At 42.9% G+C, this 21,398-nt stretch overlaps 1 protein-coding gene across 4 annotated transcripts in view; it reads left to right on the top strand.

Annotated features, from left to right (window-relative positions):
• Nucleotides 1-3,223, top strand: part of Ints13 (integrator complex subunit 13) — a 32,090-nt gene extending 28,867 nt beyond the window's left edge. For 2 of the 4 annotated variants that reach the window (XM_028891630.2, XM_028891629.2), the window contains exons 16-18: nucleotides 2,066-2,201; nucleotides 2,695-2,772; nucleotides 2,872-3,223. In XM_028891630.2, the coding sequence (XP_028747463.1) occupies nucleotides 2,066-2,201; nucleotides 2,695-2,772; nucleotides 2,872-2,911 (254 nt within the window). In that variant the 3' untranslated portion in view covers nucleotides 2,912-3,223. The remainder of the gene's footprint in view (nucleotides 1-2,065; nucleotides 2,202-2,694; nucleotides 2,773-2,871) is intronic. The other 2 variants (XM_028891632.2, XM_028891631.2) reach the window with 1 other exon arrangement.
• Nucleotides 3,224-21,398: the final 18,175 nt, after the last annotated feature.

The raw sequence follows: 21,398 nt of genomic DNA on the forward strand, positions 1-21,398 counted from the left end.
CTTATGGAGACAGACTTTTTCCTAAGCCCCTTTATCGTTACTCGTTTTTTCAGTTAATGAACAAAGTCATTGTTTTATTCTGACATTTGTAGTACGTACATTATAGTGTGTTGCTCATAGTTTCCCTCCACATACAACACTGTCTTGTCCCTGCTCTCCCCTCAACAGTCCTCTCTTCTCCTAAGTAGCCCCCCTCTACTTTCATGTATGCATGTACATCACATAAAAGTGTGGATTCTACATGTGAGAAAAAAAGATATGTGCTATTCTCCCTCCACCCAACTCATAGTATCCAGGGAAGAATGTAGTGATACTTATTTAGTAGTAAATTAAGATGTGACCTGACCAAGCTTAAGTGAAGGTATTGCTATAAACCATATTTTTACCATAAAATCATTAATCTTATTTATAGGCTGAGAAGCTTAATTTCTTCTTGAAGTAATTCTAGGTCTAAAAGATGGGGCTTGGACTCAAGTTCCTGATTTCATTCTGGGCCTTGGTGTCCTTGAAAGTTTCCTGGGCTCAGTCCTCTTAGGGACCATGGAAAATCATCAGACTATCTGGTGCCTAGTACCTGTGTGTCTCCTAGATAGCAAGAGCAGGGCGGCCTTGCTTGCAGTTGGCTGGTCATCCTTGCAGCAGGCATGCTGGTTTGCTCGTCAGAGCTCTGTCAGTATATTGGGACACACTGATGCTTCAATTCCCTAATCTCCTTGCAGTTGGGCAATCAGAGGTCGCCTTGAGGTGGTCTTCTGGTGTCCACTTGCTGTGGGATAATCCTTTTATACACTGTGAAGATGTGTTACTCTCATTGGTTTACTAAAGAGCTAGCTGGCCAATAGCTAGGCAGGAAGAAATCAGACAGGAGAGCCAGACTGAGAGAACACTGGGAAGAAGGGTGACATCGCTAGCCAGATGTAGAGGAAGCAGGACGTGTAGAAAATGAGGTAACAAGCCATGAGCCATGTGGTAGCACATAAATTAAGAAATATGAGTTAATTTAAATTACAAGAGTTAGCTAATAAGAAGCCTGAGCTATTGGCTGAGCATTTATAATTAATAAGTTTCTGTGTGGTTATTTGAGAACTGGCTGACGGGAAAAAAAGAGGCACCCACCATGGGTTGTGTTTCTTATAGTTTCTTATTAACTTCTTCATATGCATATGTATATGTTGTGTGTGTGTGTGTGTGTATGGGCTGCTGTTAACAAAATGTAGACTAGAATTAAGTTTTGATATAGAAAGAAAAGAAACAAACCATGGAAAATAGAAAAGAGATACAGAGTTCTGTGCTATAGACCCATCCTTGCTTTGTGCTGGAATCATCACAGGAACTGTTCCCATTGGACTTAGATTAGTCTCAGAATCTTGAAGAGACATGGATTGAAGGAGATGAACTTGCTGTACTGAGGAAAGGTACCAAGCCACATGGCAGGGCGTAGATAAGAAGTATAGGTTAATTTAAAATGTAAGATGCTAGTAACAAGCCTGAGCTATTGGTCCATCATTTATAATTAATAAGTTTTTGTGTGGTTATTTGGGAACTGGCTAGCAGGAAAGAAAAGTCCTCCTACAACCACTTCTCAGGCTATTGCCAGAGTTAGAAATGATAGGATTTAAATCATTGTCTACTTCACATGTGGATTAGAATGAGAAATTTGGGTATACTTTAAAGAATTTTTTTTTATTCTTTGCAATTTCATACATATATAAAGTGTATCTGAATCATACGACCAATTCCTGCTGCCCTCTGCCCCTATATTTCCCTCTCCCACCTTCATGTCTTCCATTTTACGTTACAACCTAAACCTCTGTGTCTTGTGACCAGCAGCATTCCTGTTTGATCTGTTCTGGAGAAGACTTCTCCCTCTCCGTCCTCCCAGCCAATTGTGTGCCTGGTGAACACACTGCCCTTAAGGCTAGTTCTTCTAAGTTCCCTGTGCATTTGCTGAAATGGTTGAGCTTTCCTGGCAGGGTACAGTGCCTGAGTAGTATAACATGAACAATGGAAGTGAGAGTTAAGTTTGTTACATTTAGTTTTTCTCTTCTTTCTGCTCTAACACCAGGGCCAGTGTCCTTATTATCCTTGTGGAGTAACAGAATCAACACTGCCAATTCCAGAAAGCACCAGGAGTTTGCTGGACGTCTGAACTCTGTCAATAACAGAGCTGAGTTATATCAACACCTTAAGGAGGAAAATGGGTTTGTGTAATTTCCTGTGGAAACTGATTTGTTGATTGTTAGTCCCGAAATGAAAATTGCTTGCTTGTGGTCAGCAGTTTTTTTTGTGTTGTTTTGTTTTTTGTTTTTTAACTGCTATTATGAGCTAATACCTACTGCCTCTAAGGAGAAAGTGATTAACCTGTTAGACCTTTGGTGCTCATAAAAGGTCCAGTTTATTGATTGTAATTATGAAACTGTCTGTTGCTTATAGCACTGTTTTCAGGGGGAAAATCACATGCTGAATATATGTAATGTTAAGTGTTAGAATAAATTTCAGACATGAGTATTTTTTAATCAGTTTAAGAAGAAATACTCCTACAGTATATTGTTAAAATAATTTCTTGTGTAGAAATCTTTGACTAAATGGAGGAGAGTTCCCTTCTCTTTGCTTGGAGAATGGAGGGTGGTATGGGGAGGAATCTTAGGGAAGTTCCCTGATCTTCACAGGCTCTGCTCTCTCTCATGTGCACAGTGAGGAGGTCGGACTGACTGGAGGACCCCGAACTTCAATCCCTTTCTTAAAGTGCTCACATTCTCCTGTTGTGAATAGGTTAGATTTTAGTTCCAATGGGTAAAAGTAGGTAAAAATACAGATTTCTAGTAAATGTTTTAACTTACCATCTCATTTTCCCCCTTCTAAACTTTTCAGGATGGAGACAACAGAAAATGGAAAAGCCAGCCGTCAGTGAAGAGTGACTTGAGAAACTAAGTTTAGTATATTGCAAAAATATTTTGGGCAGAATTTGATATAAGTACTTTTACAGCAAGATTGTATAGCTATGTTGCCTGGACTGGTTTTTACATTTTTAAAGAATTTCAACAAATTATCTTTTTTGTACTAATTCTAAGATTGGCAGAGTCAAAATATATACATTTGAGATTTGTCCTCCCAAATCACAGTTTATTTTATGGTAAAAGGTGTTCCCTCTGAAAATGTTTTTTAAAAAAATTCATAGGCTCCTCTTTGCCAAATAAAACTATTAAAATGTATGAAATGCAAAGTATTGGAGTGTTGCTTTAGAAAAAAGATATATTACTCTCTCAGTTCTAACAGGAATTTATAAAACTCAATCAGAATTTAGGGGAGATTTGTAGTGTTTAACATGAGATCTTAATTGTCTGCATGATGTACAGCTAGCCCTTCTCCAAGGCAGACTACTGGGTAGGTTTCATTTTTAATGCTTTGCCTTTGTGTGCACATGAGTTTGTCTGCTACCCATTTAAGCCAGAATTTTCAAGTAGTCAGTGTGACTTTACATTATCAGTTTGATATAATACATTTTTTTTTCTATTAATTTTTTGTTTCGTTTTGTTTTTCAAGACAGGGATACCCAAGTGACAGATCTAGGCTTCAGCATGCAGACACAATCCAGAATCACTTTAGTTGAAGCAATTTGTATTTGTTGAAAGACAAACTGTACCTTGCCTAAATCATATCTCTGAAGATTCTGTAATGCATCCAGATATAACACTCAATTTAGATATTTATTGCAAACAGACCCTCCTCCCCAAATTCAAAATGAGTATCAGTTTCCATTCAGGTCGTCTTCAGTTTGGAAGTTCTGGGGAATTGCCACAGAGGGAGCCACATGCCAGATGTTGTGCTAAGTACGTATTTCATTTTGTCTTTACAATCAGTGCATTGAGATAATCAAGAAAAGCGAAAGTAATAAGAACTAGGTTTTGAGCCTCAATTTTTCACTATTGATAATGAAAATTTTTTTTTAAAAAAAAAGGATTCATTTTTAGTGTGTATGAGTGTTTGCCTCAAGTATGTATGTGCACTGTGTGCATGCTTGGTGCCCATGGAGGCCAAAAGGAATATCAGGTGCCAGGAACCAAACCCTGGTCCTCTGCAAGAGCAGCCAGTATTCTTAACTGCTGAGTCATCTCTCCAGCCCTTTGTTTTGTTTTTAAAAGATTTTAAATAGTATTTTCTATTTGACAGCTTCACATGTATACTGTGTCTTTTGATCATATCAGCTTCCTGCCCTTCTTTCTAACCTTACTGTTCCTCTTTTCTTTCTTAAAACCCATTGAGTCCAGTTAGTGTTCCCTGAAGATACATATAGCTATGCAGCCATCAATGGGAGCTTGGGCAGAGGTTACAGCCCTGAAGAAAAATGATTGCTTCCTCCCCCAGCAGATGTCGAGTGCTGGTACCTCCTCAGTCAAGTAGGGATGTCACCTCAAGCCCCACCCTATCCATGCTGGAACATTAACTGACCTGATCTTCTGTGAGTGTGCAGGGTGGTGGGGGTGGTACCATAGCTGCTCAGAGTTCATGAGTGCAATGACCATAACAGAAGACCATTCACCAGATTCCTCCCTACCCTCTAGCTCTTACACCCCTCTTCCATGCGATCCCCTGAGTATTGGCAGTGGTTGATACAGATGACCCATTTAGGGCTGAGCACCAGACAGTCACTTATTCCCAGGACTTGGACAGTTATGAGTCTGCATCGACTGCTGCCCACTTCAAAAAGAAGCTGCTTTGACTAAGAATCTTAGGCACTGGTTTTCCCAAAACATGGATGCTGTAGAAGCTCTCCCCTGTGGGGAGTGGGGATCTATGAGTAAGCAGTTAATAGCGTGAGAGGAATGGATTTAGGAAACACTGAAGGATTGCAGGCTTGTTGTCAGGCCCTCTTCCTGTAATGAATTCTGCAGTACTGCTTATTTGATGGCCTTGTAATCTTTGTACACTCTTGAAGTAAATTCATAAGCTGGGTGAGGCATGATTCTGTAGCAAATAATCTGGAAGTTGATAATATTCTTTTGGCATCTGGCAAGCTGTTGGGGTAAGTAAGGAAAACAAAGACTTGACTATTTCATGCTCATTTTGTTTGGCTCCATTGAAGTTACATTAGCCCTTCACTCCCTTGGAGCATCTTTGAGAATTTTGAAGTAGTCTCCAGCTTACTTACATCCTATAATTCAGGTAAGATGTGCAGAGGGAGCTTGCTGCTGCAAGTCTTGCAGTAGTGCAGAAATGTAACACGAATCTTAAATGGTCTTATTAATAAAATCAAACCCAAAGCCAGGTATTGGGATGAACGCTGGAAGATCAGAGAAGCAGAACAAGCCACAGCTTCCTCACCTTGCCAATTCCTCAGCTGATCCTGTTTCCTCAGACTGGAAGCCTCTTGAGTCCTCATCCAGAATGAATCTCAGCTGAACTGCTGCTCCAAAGCCTAAAAGCTTAACCAGCCAAAAGCTTAACCAGCCTACTTCCTAGTTTTCACACCTTATAAACCTTTCTGCTTTCTGCCATCACTTCCTGGGATTAATCACTTCCTGGGGTTAAAGGCATGAGTCACCATGCCTGGCTATTTCCAGTGTGGCTTTAAACTCACAGAGATCCAGATGGATCTCTGCCTCCCAAGTGATAAGATTAAAGGTGTGTGTGTGCCACCATTTTCTGGTCTCTATGTCTGTCTAGTGGCTGTTCTGTTCTCTGACCCCAAATAAGTTTATTAGGGTACACAATATTTTGGGGAACACAATATTACCACACAAACAGTATTCCATAGGCAGCAGAGTGACCTAGTGAAGCAATGGCTAGCATGCCATCTCAGCCAACACTGGGATGGCCTCATGGTCCCTAAAGAAGGATTCAGGTGGAAGTGGTCTGCCAGACTTTGTACCAAAGACACTCTGGAACACCAGGAGCCTTGGCAGCTGCTCTGAGTGGTTTCAGGTAGTCTGTGGGCTTCATCTTTGAACTCTCTTCAGCCCTAGCAATGAAGATAACAACACCAGCACAACCAGGTGGGTGGTGCACGCCTTTGACCCCAGCACTCGAGACAGCCAGGCGGATCTCTGAGGCCATCCTGGACTACAGAGCAAGTTCCAGGACAGTCGGGTACATAATAAGACCCTGTCTCAAAAAACAACAACCAAAAACAAACCAGCACAGCCGGGGCTTCTGCTTAATCAGCAGTCCTTTATCTGTGCTCCTGCAGATGATGTTCTGTGTTCCATACTTCCTGTACCACCAAAGAGGGAGGGGAGTGTCCTTAAGTAGTGGAAACTAAGGTTCAGACTAGGTGGCTAACATGCCTAGAGGCACAAAAGAGGGCTTGATTGAAGTCCAAAGTCCAGGTGTTTTTGATTTCAAACTGAAAGGTGCGATGCCACACTGGAAAAGTAGCAGATTTTGGAGTAAAAGATACATAACCAATCTGCTAGACTGGTTAGATTTTACATTAACTGACAAGAGCCCCAGTTTCTTCAAATAAAAAAGGGAATGAACTTACCTTGCAGTGATGTTTCCATATTAATTGATATACTTCGTGAGTTTCTTGGCAAGAGATCATCACTCCACCAAGCTTATCTGTTCTTTTCTCTTGCCTCTGGCCTTCCCTACTCCTTGCTTCCTCACCCTCTTTCCTGTCTTTCTCTTCACCTACTGGAGTCATTGCCTCTCTCCACCCATCTTCACATCATAGTGGAGTCTTCCTTCCATTCCCTCCTCTGCTTGTCCTTTATTCTCCATCTCATACCCAGACCAACAGGAGTCCACTCTCAGATGGAGTACTGCTTAGTGGCCCTGGGTACCTCCTGCACTGCTTCTGGCCTTGTTCTGACCCATGGTTGGGCTGTGCCTCAGCTGGAGTCATTGAAGAAAAGCAACTAGAATGCTAGCTCTCACAGATCCTTAGTTACTATGGAGATATGCTCTAATGCCAATCCCCAAATCATAGAGAAGATAAAAATTGTCCTAGGAAAGGGAAGTGGTGAGAAATATATTCAGTTTTTATGCATTCTTATAGGACTGCCATTCCTTTTTTTCTTTTCTTTCAAGACAGGGTCTCACTTTACAACATAGGCTGACCTCAAATTCATGGCAGTCCTCCTGCCTCAGCCTCCTGAGTGTGAGGTTTCACTTGCAAGATTTTCAAATATATTCATTTTGTAAAATGCTATGTGGATTTTTAAAACCCAGGGTCTGCTCACCTCTCCAGCCTCATTTCCTGTCACTCCCCAACTGTCCCTGTGTATTAGCAATAGGAGGCTGCAGTGGCTCCCAACACACCTTGCTTAGTCCTCCTTTGGGCTCAGTGGTTTTTGACTTCTTCAGTATCTAGAAACCTGCCTTTAAAAAATAACAATAACAACAACAAGTCCAGCATTGATACTTACTCAGCTTTTGCCAACATCTTCCCAAATAATGTTCAGACTGAATGTGGCCTCCAGAGCATGCCAGTGTTCCCACTGAGTCCACTGTACTGTATTACTTAGACCTTTTATTTTGTATTTCTGTGTACCTTCCTGGTGTATTAACTGTGAACTCTGTCAGAGGCTTCTTCATATTAACTCCTAGACCAGAACCCCAGTAAGCAGATGATACATTCTTCTGAAAGAGACATTAAATGCGGAAATGCAGAAAGAAGAGACGAGCTCTGCATTGATATATGTGGAAGTACTTGATAAATTGTGGGCTGCTGTTTGGGGGCAGTTGGCTGATGCTGCAGTTCTGCAAATACATTGAAATTATTTTAGAAGCTAAAGGCAGCTTTCTAGGGGACACGTTTAAAATTGTAGGTTAAAAAAAAAACCACAGATGACAGTTGTCTCTATTTAAAAGTTACTTAAGAAGGGCAAGGGAAATGGCTGCAGTGTCACAAGAACCTGGGTGCGATCCCCAGCACCCACATAAAAGCTGGCATGGCAGTGAGTGCCTGCAGCCCCCACAGGAGCCAGAGATGGGAGGGCCTCATGGACTGGCTGGCCAGCCCCTCCGGCTGAATTAGTGACAAACTCCAGGTTCAGTAAGAAATATCTTAAAAAATAATGTGGGAGCCAGGCATGATGGCACATGTCTTCAGTCCCAGGCAGTTCAAGGACAGGGAAAGCGACAGAGAGAACGCTGTCTTAAAAAATTAGGAATAAAAATGATGAGGGAAGCTGGGTGGTGGTGGCGCATGCCTTTGGTCTCAGCACTCGGGAGGCAGAGACAGGCGGATCTCTGAGTTCAAGGCCTGCCTGGTCTACAAAATGAGTACCAGGACGGGCTCCAAAGCTACACAAAGAAACGCTGTCTTAAAAAAAAAAAAAAAAAAAGATAGGATAGAGGATGATACCCAAAGTCAACCTCTGGCCCCCTCATACATACATGGAGTTGAGCACACTTGAAAGTAGGAGGGACTTGTGGAAAAGATGCGGTTCAGTGAAAAGAGAATTGGGAGGGATTGTGATCATAGTACATTATATAGGCATGGAGTGGTGAACACATTTAAAAACAAGGCTATAAAAGAAGAAATGGAAGAAAAATCTGTATGACCTTGGATCATGCAAGCAATTCTGAGGATGTAAGAATTGCATAGTGACTAGAATGGTTACTTCCAGCTGGCAGTATTGGGTCCTGGCAGGAAAACTGGGGCATTCATGCACAGTTAATGAGGTTGCCAAAGGGCTCAGCTACTGTGAAAAAGAGAAAGAATCAAATTGATCATCAAAGGAATGAAGCGTTCATTGGATTTCTGAATTTTCTGGCTTAAGAATTGGCAAAAGAAAGGTGGTCCTGTCACTGTCAACAGTTACTGGGAGCCCTCTGTATGCACTATAACTGCTCAAGCATAGGAACCATCCTGTTTCTATACAGTCAGGGCAGACAGAAGCAGGAACAAAGCAACCTTACCAATACAGCGAGCCAGGAATGTGGGGCAGGCTTGTAGCCCAGCGTTTGGTAGGCTAAGGCAGGAAGATGGTGAGTTGGAAGCTAGCCTCGACTAAAGAACAAGTCACTTCTGTCTTTCTTATTTTGAGAGTAACAGCTTTAAATATTTGAATTTTTAAAATATCCACTTTAACATTTGCTATTTATTCATTTAAGTTGTGATGCTAAAAAAAAAAAAACAAACAAAACAAAACCTAGCACCTCCTGTTTGACTGGCAAACCCTCTGCTGAGTCACAGCCCGCCCCCCTTCTTTTGCTTCCTTTGTTGTTTGTTTTTGTTTTTTGAGATAGAGTTTATTTAAACTCAGGCTCCTGATCTTTTCTGCCACCCCCAAGTGCTAGAATTGCAGAACTATACTGCCATGCCAGGCTTCTTGTTTTCTTTTAACAGGAAATCCCTCCTTTTAAGTTGACTTTTTTCAGGTATTCTGTTCCAACAATAGAGACATGACCAATTCACAGCTGTTATCTTGATAGATACTATTTCTTCCTCATTCCTTTATGTCATTACCTTGTTCTGGAATAATAATTAGACCTCACTGTTTTGTGTTTGTATGCACGAGCCATAGCTCACATGTGGAAGTCAGAGGAAAACTTGTGGGAGTCGTTCTTTCCTTCCACTTGTGGGTTCCAGGATTGAACTCAGGTCGTCAGGCTTGGCCTCATCTGAGCCATCCTACTGACTCTAAATCTCACTCTTTCAACTTTTGTTTCATATTTTCATCTCTATTTGGGATATGTTCAGAATTCCTTTGTATCTATCTTCCCATTTGCAAATCCTTTCTTCAGGTATAGACATTTCTTTCTTCTGTGACCACTCCTGTCTACTCATACTTTTATTTTTGACTTCTAAACATTCTATTTGGTTACTTTAAAACACGTTGCTGGGTGTTGGTGGCACATGCCATAGATCCCAGCACTCTAGAAGCAGACAGAAGCAGGCAGATCCATGAGTTCAAGGCCAGCCTGGTCTACAGAGTGAGTTATAGGACAGCCATGGCTGTAAGGATTTGATCCTTAATTACGTCATCAGCCTTCGCTGGCTTCCCAGCCTAAAAAGAGGGCGAGCCCTCTGTGGGCTCTCTCTGTCCCCTCTCCTCTCCGCTCCTTCCTCCTGTCGGCTCCCCTCTCCCCCTCCCCCCTTTTGTGTCTCTGTTTCTCTCTCTCTCTCTCTCTCTCTCTCTCTCTCTCTCTCTCTCTCTCTCTCTCTCTCTCTCTCTCTCTCTCCCCTCTCCCCCCCCAATAAAGCTTTAAAAGGTAACCATGGCTATGATTGTTTTAATCAGCACGCTGCTCCAACGGCATGGTCGCTGCAGGCGGCGACCAGCCACGAGAGGCAACGCCGCGGCATAACGACCAGCCAGGAGGGGCAACGCCGCGGCGGCGTAACTAACAATGGCTACACAAAGAAACCCTGTCTTGGAAAATAAAAATAAAAAAAATAATAAATTTATTATTTAGGATGCCTTGTTCTTTGCCTTCAGTATCTTACTTTTAAGGATGTTATGCCCCCAAACTAGGAATTGGACAGAGGGGCAAGCAAAGTGAGAATTTTGTGGTAATTTTTAGGATTACATTAAAATAAGTAAATAAATAAAATGAAAAATACATTAAAACATCCGGGTAATAAATTTAAGAAAGAAAATGTCAAAGCATTTATCTATAGTTCCCTAACTTGGGTGGAGAGAAACTTGTTTGGCAGAGTGTTAATGGGCTGGCAGGAAGTGTTTTGTTTGTATTCAAATAAGCTTGGAAACTCTGGCTGAGGGTAACATAGGCAGGACTTCTAAAGGACCATGTAACATTTAAACATGTAAACATGGGTTTGCAAATGAGAATAGGTCCTTGAGCTCTTAACTTTACACACACACACACACACACACACACACACACACACACACACACACACACTCACACTCCACTGTCATTTCTGATGATGACTGCTATCCCAAGCCAACTGGAAGTGGGTAGAGCCTGGTCACCTGACTATGACTCTTCCTTTTGCAGTTAGCTTTGGTTATTCTCCTTTCCCAACTCAGTCCATTTCTCCCTCCTTCCTTCCTCCTCCCTTCCTCTTGCCCTCCTGCCTCTCTCCTTTCTTTTTCTTCTTTCCTTCTCTTTCCTTCTTTCTTTCCTCCTCTCTTTCCTTCCTCCTCTCTCCTCTCTCCTTCCTTCTCTCTTCTCTCTTTCCTTCCTTCTTTCCTTCCTTCCTTCTTTCCTTCTCTTTCCTTCTTTCTTTCTTTCCTTTCTTTCTTCCTTTCCTTCCTTTCTTCCTTCTTCCTTTCCTTCCATTGTCCTTTCTTTCCTTTCCTTCTTTCTTCTTCCTTTCCTTCTTTCTTCTTCCTTTCTCTCCTTTCTTTCTTTGTTCTACCACCCAAGCCCACCCTCCTGCTTTTCTCCACACCTCTCCTTTGCTAAGGGTCAAATCCAGGGTACCCTACAGACTAAACAAAGGCCTACCCTAAACCACACCCCCAGCCATCCCTCCTACCCCTTATATCTGGGTCAGGCCTTCCTGTTTTCATAAGTAATCCTTTTTCTTATCCATTTGACCTTATTACTTAACAAATATACCAAAGAGGAGGAGCAACCACTGTTGTCCCCAATGGTTCAAGTTACAACACTTCAAAGAGATTGGCTTCAAGGTTGCCCTTCCCCAGTTTGAGCTTGCTGCTCTCTGGAGTGGAGATCAACTCAAAAGTGCCTGGAATACGCAGGAGCCACTGTGGGCATGGTGCACACAGAAGAGCCGTGACAAAAATATATTGAACAGTGATTACTACTGAAAAATATCCCACCTCATAGTCTGTTGACTAATTCTCTAACAGAGGCAGTTGGGGTGGCATTTGAGAATAAACCCTAAATTTTCATTTCTATGCTTGCAAAATGAAACATGCAGGCTGTAATAAAATACCTTGGATTTTTTAAGGAAAAAAAAAAAGACTTGGGGCTGGAGAGATGGCGTGGCAGTTAAGAACACTGGTTGCTCTTCCAAAGAACTCAGCACCCACATGGCAGCTGACAACTATCTGTTACTCCAGTCTCAGGGGACCAACACCCTCTTCTGGCCTCTGTGGGCACCAGGCAAAACATCCTTACATATAAGAATTAGTAAATTAAAGAAGAAACAGCCCTATGACACATTGAAACTATTAATATCATTTCAGTTAATTCTTTTGGTTACAATACAAAGAAACTGACATATATATATATATATATATATATATATATATATATATATCGTCAATAAATAGAAGTTATTTAGGATATAATCAGGCCACACAGGGAAGAGGCCCACTTTCTGCTTTGACCGAATACCGAACCCTGAGCTTATTGCTTCCCTTCTAGGCATAAGACTTTGCATTTCTTAGGTGAGTACATTTGTTCTTTAAGGTGAAGTTAGTCCCTCTCTCCCTTCGTCCCTCTTCTCTCCCTTTCTCCTTCCTCCCTCCCTCTCTTCCTTCCTTCCTCTCTCCCTTTCTTTCTTCTTCCCTTCCTCCCTGCCTCACTCCCTCCCAGTCTCTCTTTGTAGTGCTGAGGAGCAAACCAAGGGCTTCATGTTCTAGTCCCCTACCTGCTCCATACAATTTTTGTGGAAATTGAATTCCACTCTCTGTCCTTCCCTCTCTCCCTCTCTTCCTTTTCCTCCACACTGGGCATTGAACCTATAGCTACACATGTGCTAAGCAAGCTCTGTACCAGTCTAGCATGAGGCTACACCCCAATCCTCATTTTACTTTGAAACAGTCACACTAAGTTGCTTAGGCTATCCTTGAACTCACTCCGTAGCCCAGATAGGCCTTGAATTTATGATTATCCTCCTGCCTCAACCTCCTGACTTCCTATGATTTCAGGCTAGCACAGCAGACCTTGCTGGGGATGAGCTTGAAGCAGTGACCAGGTACAGGGGCCCAAACATTTATTTGTCTATTTCACCAGGTCTGCCCCTCTGTGGCACGATTACAGCCGAAGTTGATGCTATAGACATAGGTTGTAGGGTGGGTGTGGCTCCAGTATGGCTGTTTGTCAGTCACTTGCAGATCCACCCTAAATAAGATCAGCACAGATAAACCCTGGATTCACAGTTCCCAGGGACCTGATGAAACAGTATTCATGCCCAGGGTCTCCTTGGGCCACAATTAGGGGAAGGAGTTTTGAGCAGAAATGGGTCCTTTCTTCAAAAGAGAGCTTTCAATCATGTACATGATCAAGGCACCACCTTCTGCTTCTAAAAGGATATCTCTCATGATGCTCTCCATGCCTCATCCAGAGAGTAGACTATTATGACTCCTCCCAACGTTCTTAGAAAACCTCTATTTTAGTTACTGTTGGAACTCCTGGGTCAGTGAGCTATCTCTCTAGGAGTTGATTTATAGTTCAGGGGATGGACAGAGGGAATGGACTGCCTTGGTTTGCTCTCTGCCCTCCACAAGTGACACATACACCCACCTACGTCCCAATAAATAAATAAATCAAAAAAATATTAAGATTTATTTTTATTTTTTGTGTATATGTGGTGGTTTGAAAAAAAAAAAAAGGCCCTCAAAGGGAGTGACAGTGTTAGGAAGTGTGGCCTTGTTGTAGTGGGTGTGGTCTTATTGGAGGAAGAGTGTCACTGTAGAGGTGGGCTTTGAGGTCTCATATATGCTCAAGCCACACCCAGTGAGACAGACCACTGCCTGTTGCCTGTGAGTCAAGATGTAAGGACTCTCAGCTCCAGCACCATGTCTGCCTACATGCTGCTGAAACTGTAAGCAAGCCACCCTAATTAAATGATTTCCTTTATAAGAGTTGCCATGGTCATGGTGTCTCTTATGGCAATAGAAACTCTAAGACAGTGTGGGTGTTTTATTTTGGCTATATGTATGTACATGTAATATGTTTGTTCAGAACCCACAGAGGCCAGAAGAGAGCATCAGATTCCCTGGAACTATTGTTAAAGAGGGTTGTGAGCCACTAAGTGCATGGGGATTAAACCCCTCTGCAAGAGGGGTCTCTGCAAGAGCAACCAGTGTCTCAATTGTCAGTGTGAACACACACATTTATTCTTTTCCAGTTCTGGATGTCTAAAGGGTAAATGAAATACCAGGACTATGTTCCTTCTGGAGAAAACAGTCCTTGTCCATGGTCCCTGAGCTCTGCTTCTGCTTGTCACATCTGACTGGACCTGATGCCTCCTAAGAACTCTCATGCTTACTGTGGGTTCCCTCAGCTAATGCAGGCCAGTGTTCCGTTATCAAGACCCTTGACTGTGTCTATGAAGTCCTTTCTAACATTCAGTGTCACATCTCTTTCGGGCTTGGGACATGCACATCTGTGGGGAAACATTGTCCAGCCTGTTCCAAGGAGCTGGCAGCAGGAGGTTATTGCCAAGAGTGAAGGCGTCACCAGGTCCATTGACAATGCAGATGAAAGATTTCTTCAATAACACCTACTAAGCATGTCAATTTTACATCAACATTAAGTTTGTGGTTGCCAAGACACAGGAGTCCAAATGATTATTATCTGAGTGTCTTCTTAAGATTCCCAAATAACTGTGTTTCATCTTTGGAGTCACACTTTTCAATATAATCAGACTTAGATATAATCAAATATTTTGGAAGGACATCAGAAGGAAGAAATGCAATATAGAATTGGGGATGTTTACTGCAGAAAAATGTCATGAGGCAGATGTTAACTCCCTTTCCTCATTGAAGGGATGACATAAAGGCAAACTGTGAGAGCTAGGCCAGGGTGATGATTCCACACCCAAGAAAGGAAGTGCTATCCACTGTGTGGGTGCCCTTGAAAGCTACTGAATTTGATGTCACTAGAGACTCTGGCACATGGAATTCTTACGGTTTCTGTGAAATCACAGCAGCCTGAAACCACGCCCACCCCTCCTCACATTCTCTTAGTGGTTCTAGCAACTCTACGTCCTGGCTTGAGGAAGCCGAGAGGGGCAGCCACAGCACCCAGGAGCAGATAAGGCCTCTGTAACTGTAGGATGGGCTTCCCACTGGCTGACAGATTTATGGAAGGATGTTTCCTGTGTTTGTCTCCCAACTAGCCTGTGTACTTTTGGGTCTGCAAAGGCCTCCTTGCCCTGTGATCACATCCAGATGGATTTCAAAGAAAGGAAATGGTTTCACTGAAGTGACAATTAGCAGAATTCCTGCTGATTAATTTTTTCCTTATTGTTTCCACCAATGGCAATAGGTACCTATTTATTTCAAGGCAATGAATCTCATCGTGTCATTTCAAGATAAAGGTTTACACTTAGTGTATATTTACACAGTATATGATTTCTGTAACACCTATACTATGCAGATCCTTTCATCCTAAGTAAAAGTGAGTGTGGAATTTGATGCTTGCTACCCAGCTAATATCCATCCTCTCCCACAGCACATGCTGCTTTCTGAAGAGACTGCTTGGTTTGTTAGTGATCTGTTTTACAAAAGAAGGTTTTCCTCCTGTGCTCAGCTCTCTCTCAATCTCCACAGTTACTTTGCATATTTCCTCTGTTTAGCCCTTCTCTTACTTCTTCCTCCTTTCTGCAGCCCTGGGGATTAAACTCGGGGCCTCAGTCCACTACCACTGACTTGTATTTTTACTTAGAAGCAGGATCTCATAAGCTGCCTAGGTGGCCCAGAATGTACCTTGTAGGCCATGTGGGTCTTGAAGTTTTATCTTCCTGTCTCAGCCCCCTACGTAGTTGCTATCTTCTGTCTGTCTCTCTCATCTTGGTTTATGGAGATACAAAGGGCAAAACCACCTGTGTTCCCTCGTCTCCTCATAGAACCCCATGGACATGCTTGTGTCTATACCTAATGCTTCTTTTTGTCTCTTTCAGTGAAAGAGGTAGCCTACTGCAATGGTCAGTCTTTACTGTCAACTTGACTAGATTTCAAATCACCTAGTAGACGTTTCTAGTGGTGTCTTCAGGGTGGTGTAACTGAGGACTGAAGATCCACCCTGTGCATGGGTGGCACCATCCCAAGGTCTGCAGCCCAGAACTGAACAAAACAGCAAAATCGAGATGCATGACAGCATCCATCTCTCTCAGCTTGCTGACTATATGATGGGACCAGCTGCCACAAGCTTCCCCAACATAGTGGACCGTATCCCCTCGAGCTGTGAGCCCAAACACATTCTCCATGTGTTTGGTTGGTTCTCCTCAGCCGTCAGCAATGTGAAGAGAACTACTATAGCCATCTTGTTGGCTGCCAGTCCAGTCATTTGTTCTCTGGATGCTTTGACACTCCTCTTGATCTCAGCAAAACTACTCTTGCCAAACACATTAACAACATCCAAATTGCCTCATTTTAAGGCCACTTTTAAAAAAGGAGGTACAACTTGCTGGTAATGCACACAGGGATAAGCCTGATCTGCAGCACTGCAACTGAGGGCACCCCCACTTTCTTGTTCAGTAGCACACGATTCAGTTTTGTATTTTTAAAAAGATATATTTCTTTAATGTTAGCGTGCATGTTGCCTATGTAAGTGTATTCTGTATGTGTGCAGTGCCTACAGAGGCCAGGAGAGGGTCTTAGATTACCTGGAACTGGAGTTACAAGAGAGTCTGAGTTTCTGTGTGTGTGCTGGGAATCAAGCCTAGGTCCTCTCTCCTCACTGCTGAACCACCTCCCTAGCCCACTCCCCCACTTTGTGTTTTAAATCAGATCCTCTCTTGTAAATTTCAGTTTCTTGGATCCAAGTTAATTTATTCACATCATCAAGTAGATCCTTCAAGTATCTGGAACTTATATGGATCAAAATGATCTTTCACCTTCACAAAGCTCTAAAACACCCAAGCTCACCTCCTGCCTGTCCCCCACAGCACAGTTGATAGTCTCATCACTTTTCTGTAGTTAGAAGTTTTCCTGTGTCCTGGCTGGCTGGTGGTCGGGACAAATCTCTCCCACTAACGTCCCCCAAGTAAACACACAGAGGCTTATATTAATTATAACTTCTTGGCCATTAGCTCAAGCTTATTACTGACTAGCTCTTACACTTAAATTAACCCATAATTCTTATTTTTGTTTAGCCATGTGGCTTGGTACCTTTTCTCTGTTCTGCCTTGTCATCTTGCTTCCTCTGTGTCTGGCTAGTGACTCCTGACTCAGCCCTTCTCTTCCCAGAATTCTCCTCTCTGCTTTCCCTGCCTATACTTCCTGCCTGGCTACTGGTCAATCAGCATTTTATTTATCAACCAATCAGAGCAACACATATTCACAGCATACAGAACGATATCCCACAGCACTTTTCCTGTTATCCACCTTGTAACTTGGGGCTCTCTCTGCTCATCTGCCTCTTTCTTACTCTCAGCCAATGATCACAAGTCTGTGTACACTTTATCTTACCCCACCTCCAGAGCTCACCACACTGTTGTTTCTTACCTACACTATAGTAGTCCCCCCATCCTCTCTTTTTAAATAGCCAAATACACATTCCTTTAAGGTTGTCATCTTGGGAAGATGTATGCTGATGTCTTGTTCTGAAATCTGTTTGGGGATGGCCTTGGAAGTAGTCTGTGAGTTGTATCATGAGATCATCATATCATTTTTGAAATCACATATGGTTTAGACTAGAGATGATTTTGAGTTTATTGTTTTCAAGAGTTAAGAAGAAAGACACTATTTTAAACCAAGAGAATAACTTGAACTGGCCCCAACCTTGTACAGTGTGTATTCTAAAGGAACAGCCTATGTCCCTGTCTCCCTCCCTCCTCGTAGGCCTTCACCCCCCTCACTGCCCTTACGAATGGCATTTGACTGCTAAACACATGTTCTGTCTTAACCCTCCTTCCTCTAACCCTTCTATAACCTTTAGTGCTGGTGATCATCCTTCTATCATCCATTCATAAAACCAGTCAATCAGCTATAAATGCTTTATGAATGTCTATGTCTAAAGCATGTGCTAGGTTCTAGAGATAAATAAGTATCTTTTTTGCCATTTTAAAGTTTCATTCCAGAGACATATATATTAAATAACTAATTGAAAGTGCAGTAAGTGTCACATGTAGAGTAATACTAGATGTAAACAGAGTATCAAAATCTGTGTATATACACATACAAAAATATGCACATGTATGTACACTATCTATACACAAGTATCTTTCTAAGTGCTTTCTAGTCAGACAGGATGAAGTAAAGCAAAGCTGAATGCTGAGTAATCCAGTGAAGCTTCATTTCTCCAAATCTAGTGCAGACTCAAGTGAACCTTGCAGGGCCTTCTCCTTGTTAAACCGAGATGCCTACATATCCGACAGCCGGACAGATCAAAGGCCTGCTCTCCCTACTTCTACCCAAGGTCAAACCCCAAGTCTAAGCTACCTATGACCAGGTGGGCATTTTATCAAGGAAAAGAGGTGAAGGGCGGGTCCAGGGTGAGCTTGCCCCTTGGCCTTTCCTGGGTGGGGTGAGGAAGCTATGGGCTGGTGAGAATGAAGTGAGGTCAGTTTTAAGGAGGAGATATTCTTTCATGGCATCCCTTTCCTTCACTTCCTGGGCATACCTTCTCTTAGTCACACCTTTCCTCTCCCCTGCACTGCCCTTGTTCCCTGGGTCTCTATGGACATCAGGGTTTCTCAGCCTCTGCTACTGAGCCCTCTCCATGGCCTACTTGGATGTATTTCATGTACTTGTGTGTTCTACTTCCATCCTCAATTCCTGGCTTTTAAGGCTATTTTCCTATTTGACAACCAGTTGATAACTCACATCTAGCATGTCCTCAACACAATTCATTGCTCTGTCTCATAGGCCCACTCTGCCTCCCCATATACTTATTTTTAAAGTATTTATTTATTCATTTATATATATATATTTTTTTTTTTGGTTTTTCGAGACAGGGTTTCTCTGTGTAGCTTTGCGCCTTTCCTGGAACTCACTTGGTAGCCCAGACTGGCCTCGAACTCACAGAGATCCGCCTGCCTCTGCCTCCCGAGTGCTGGGATTAAAGGCGTGCGCCACCACCGCCCGGCTTGTTCATTTATATTTATTTATTTATTTATTTAGGTTTTTTGAGACAGGGTTTCTCTGTATAACAGTTTTGGATGTCCTGGAACTTGCTTTGTAGACCAGGCTGGCCTCAAACTCACTGAGATCCATCTGCCTCTGCCTCCCAAGTACTGGGGTTAAAGGCATGCACCACCACTGCTGGGCTTATTTATTTTATTTTTTGAGATTATAATATAATCACATCATTTCCCCCTCTCCACCTCCTCTCTCTAAGCCATCCTATAACCCGCTCCCTGCTCTCTGTTAAATTCGTGGCCTCTTTTTCAAGAATTGTTGTTATATACATATATGTATACATACATACATACATACATACATACATGCATAACATCATATATATTCCTAAATATACAAGTACAACCTGCTCAGTCTGTATATTGTTCCTTGTATGCACACATTTTCAAGTCTGGCCATTTGATGCTGGATAATCAGTTGGTGAGCTTTCAGCTGGGAAGACTATTTCTCCCTCCCTTAACGTCCCTTAGTTACCCATAGTTCTATGTGTAGGGTTTGAGGCCTGCTGGGCTCTCCTTATCCATGTTAGCATGTCTATTGTCTTTGTTCAAGTCGTGTTTAGGCAGCTATGCTGGTGAGATTTCGTGGGTGTAGCTTCTGACCTTCTGAGGAAACAGTCTCAACAAACTCCCTGTCCCCCGGCTCTTACGATTCCTCTACCCCTTCCTTCATTGGACCCTGGAGCCTCAGGTGCCGGAGTCGTAGATATATCTATTGCCCCCGTCCCCTCTTATCTGGAATATCACTTTCCACAGTTTTAGTTTCCTGTCCTTAATTGCAGCTCCAAAAAAAAAAAAAAAAAAAAAAAAAAAAAAAAAAAAAAAAAAAAAAAAAAGAAAAAGAAAAAAGAGAAAGAAAGAAAAATTCTAGAAATAAACAATGCCTAAATGTTTAATTATAACCCAATAACAACATGATGAATTCTCCCACCTTGTCCCACTCTTTCCTGCTCTGGCAAGAATTATTCCTTTGTCCAATGTGTCCACGCCATAGACACTGCCTTCCCTTTAGTCACCCAGTAGCCATCTAAGTTATCAGATCAGTGGTCATGGTGTCACAGCGACTGTGTTCTGTAAGATTTACATAGAAACCCAACACTGTGCCATAGTGCCTGCCTCACTCACTTCCTCTGCCTCCTCATGTAGACACTGCATTATCATCTCACATTATCATATGGAGAAGAAGAGTGAGTCAGATACATAGAGGACACAGTCCTATCACTTTTACGACAGTACAGTGTTATCATTGTTCTGCTTCACTGTTAGTCTCCCTGTGTGCCTAATTATAAAATACATTCCACTGCAAGCATTATACTGAAGGAAAATGCTGCTGTATCTATGGCATTCAGCACCGTCCATGACTTCAGCATCCTGTGGAATCTGTGAATGGGATTCCTGGGAGAACAGCAAGCTCTGTGTGACCTCATCAGTGCCCCTGCCTCATTTCTGCTTCTTCTGGGATCCCTCCAACACAGCTAGGACAATCTTGTGTACATGCTGCTGAGCATAGGCTGGAAGGTGTCTGTTAGACCTGTGTAGATGTCTATGCAGTGTAACACAGACTTTGGGGTTCAAGTTGAAGTGGAAAACTTGTGAGTGAGGGTTGTCACTCTTGCATCCTCAGACACTTCCTGTTTAGATGCTGGGGATATAGAAGGCACCAAGGAGAAGGAAGTTGGCCACTATGCAAATGCTGCTGATGGGCTGGGTAACATGAAAATGGAACTGGGGGAGCATGAACCCCTAAAGGTCATAGAGGACCTCAATAAGAGCCATTTTGATGCATCAATGTGGGGAGAGGCAAAAAGTTCAAGAGGGAACAGGAGAGAACTAGAGACTGCAAGTGTGTATGTGTTGATTTTCCAGGAGACTTCGTGGGGAGATGTGTTTCTAACAGAACACAAGCTGGGCACAGCATGGCCCAGTCAGCTCAGCAGCACTGGCAGCCGTTTGTGGGGTTGTTCTGATTGCTCTGTTTTCCTCATGAGCCAGGCTACGGCAAAATGAGAATAAGGCCTGGAAAGGATGCTTTCGCCTTTGGGGAGGAAGCAAGACAGTGTGAAGTGGTGGGCCGATGGAGTACCCCTGTTTGCCATGCTCGGCTGAATTCCATAGCTCTTAACGGAGAGGGTGACTGGTCAGTGTGGCTTCACCACTTCCTCCTGTGAGACTGGTCAGGGATGCAGCTGTGGCAGACAGGCATTGGTTTTTGCCAGGGTTGGAGTTTCCCATATGAATAATGGAGACAGAGAGCAAAGGGTGTGACTGTGGTGATGAGCTCCAATCTCACTAGAGAAGGGAAGCAGGACACAGGAAAGGCAGACAGCTGGCAACATGTGGTCAGTCAGTGGGATTATGGGATTGGAAAGCAGAGTTAGAAGGCACAAGAAGAGGGATGGTGCAGGTGGTAGGCACCAAGGAAGCTGTGGGAAGCAGGGAAGGGGAATGAGACTGAGTAAGAGGATGGAATATGAGGAATTTC

The sequence above is a fragment of the Peromyscus leucopus genome, chromosome 3, assembly GCF_004664715.2.
Source record: "Peromyscus leucopus breed LL Stock chromosome 3, UCI_PerLeu_2.1, whole genome shotgun sequence".
NCBI classification, from domain to species: Eukaryota; Metazoa; Chordata; class Mammalia; order Rodentia; family Cricetidae; genus Peromyscus; species Peromyscus leucopus.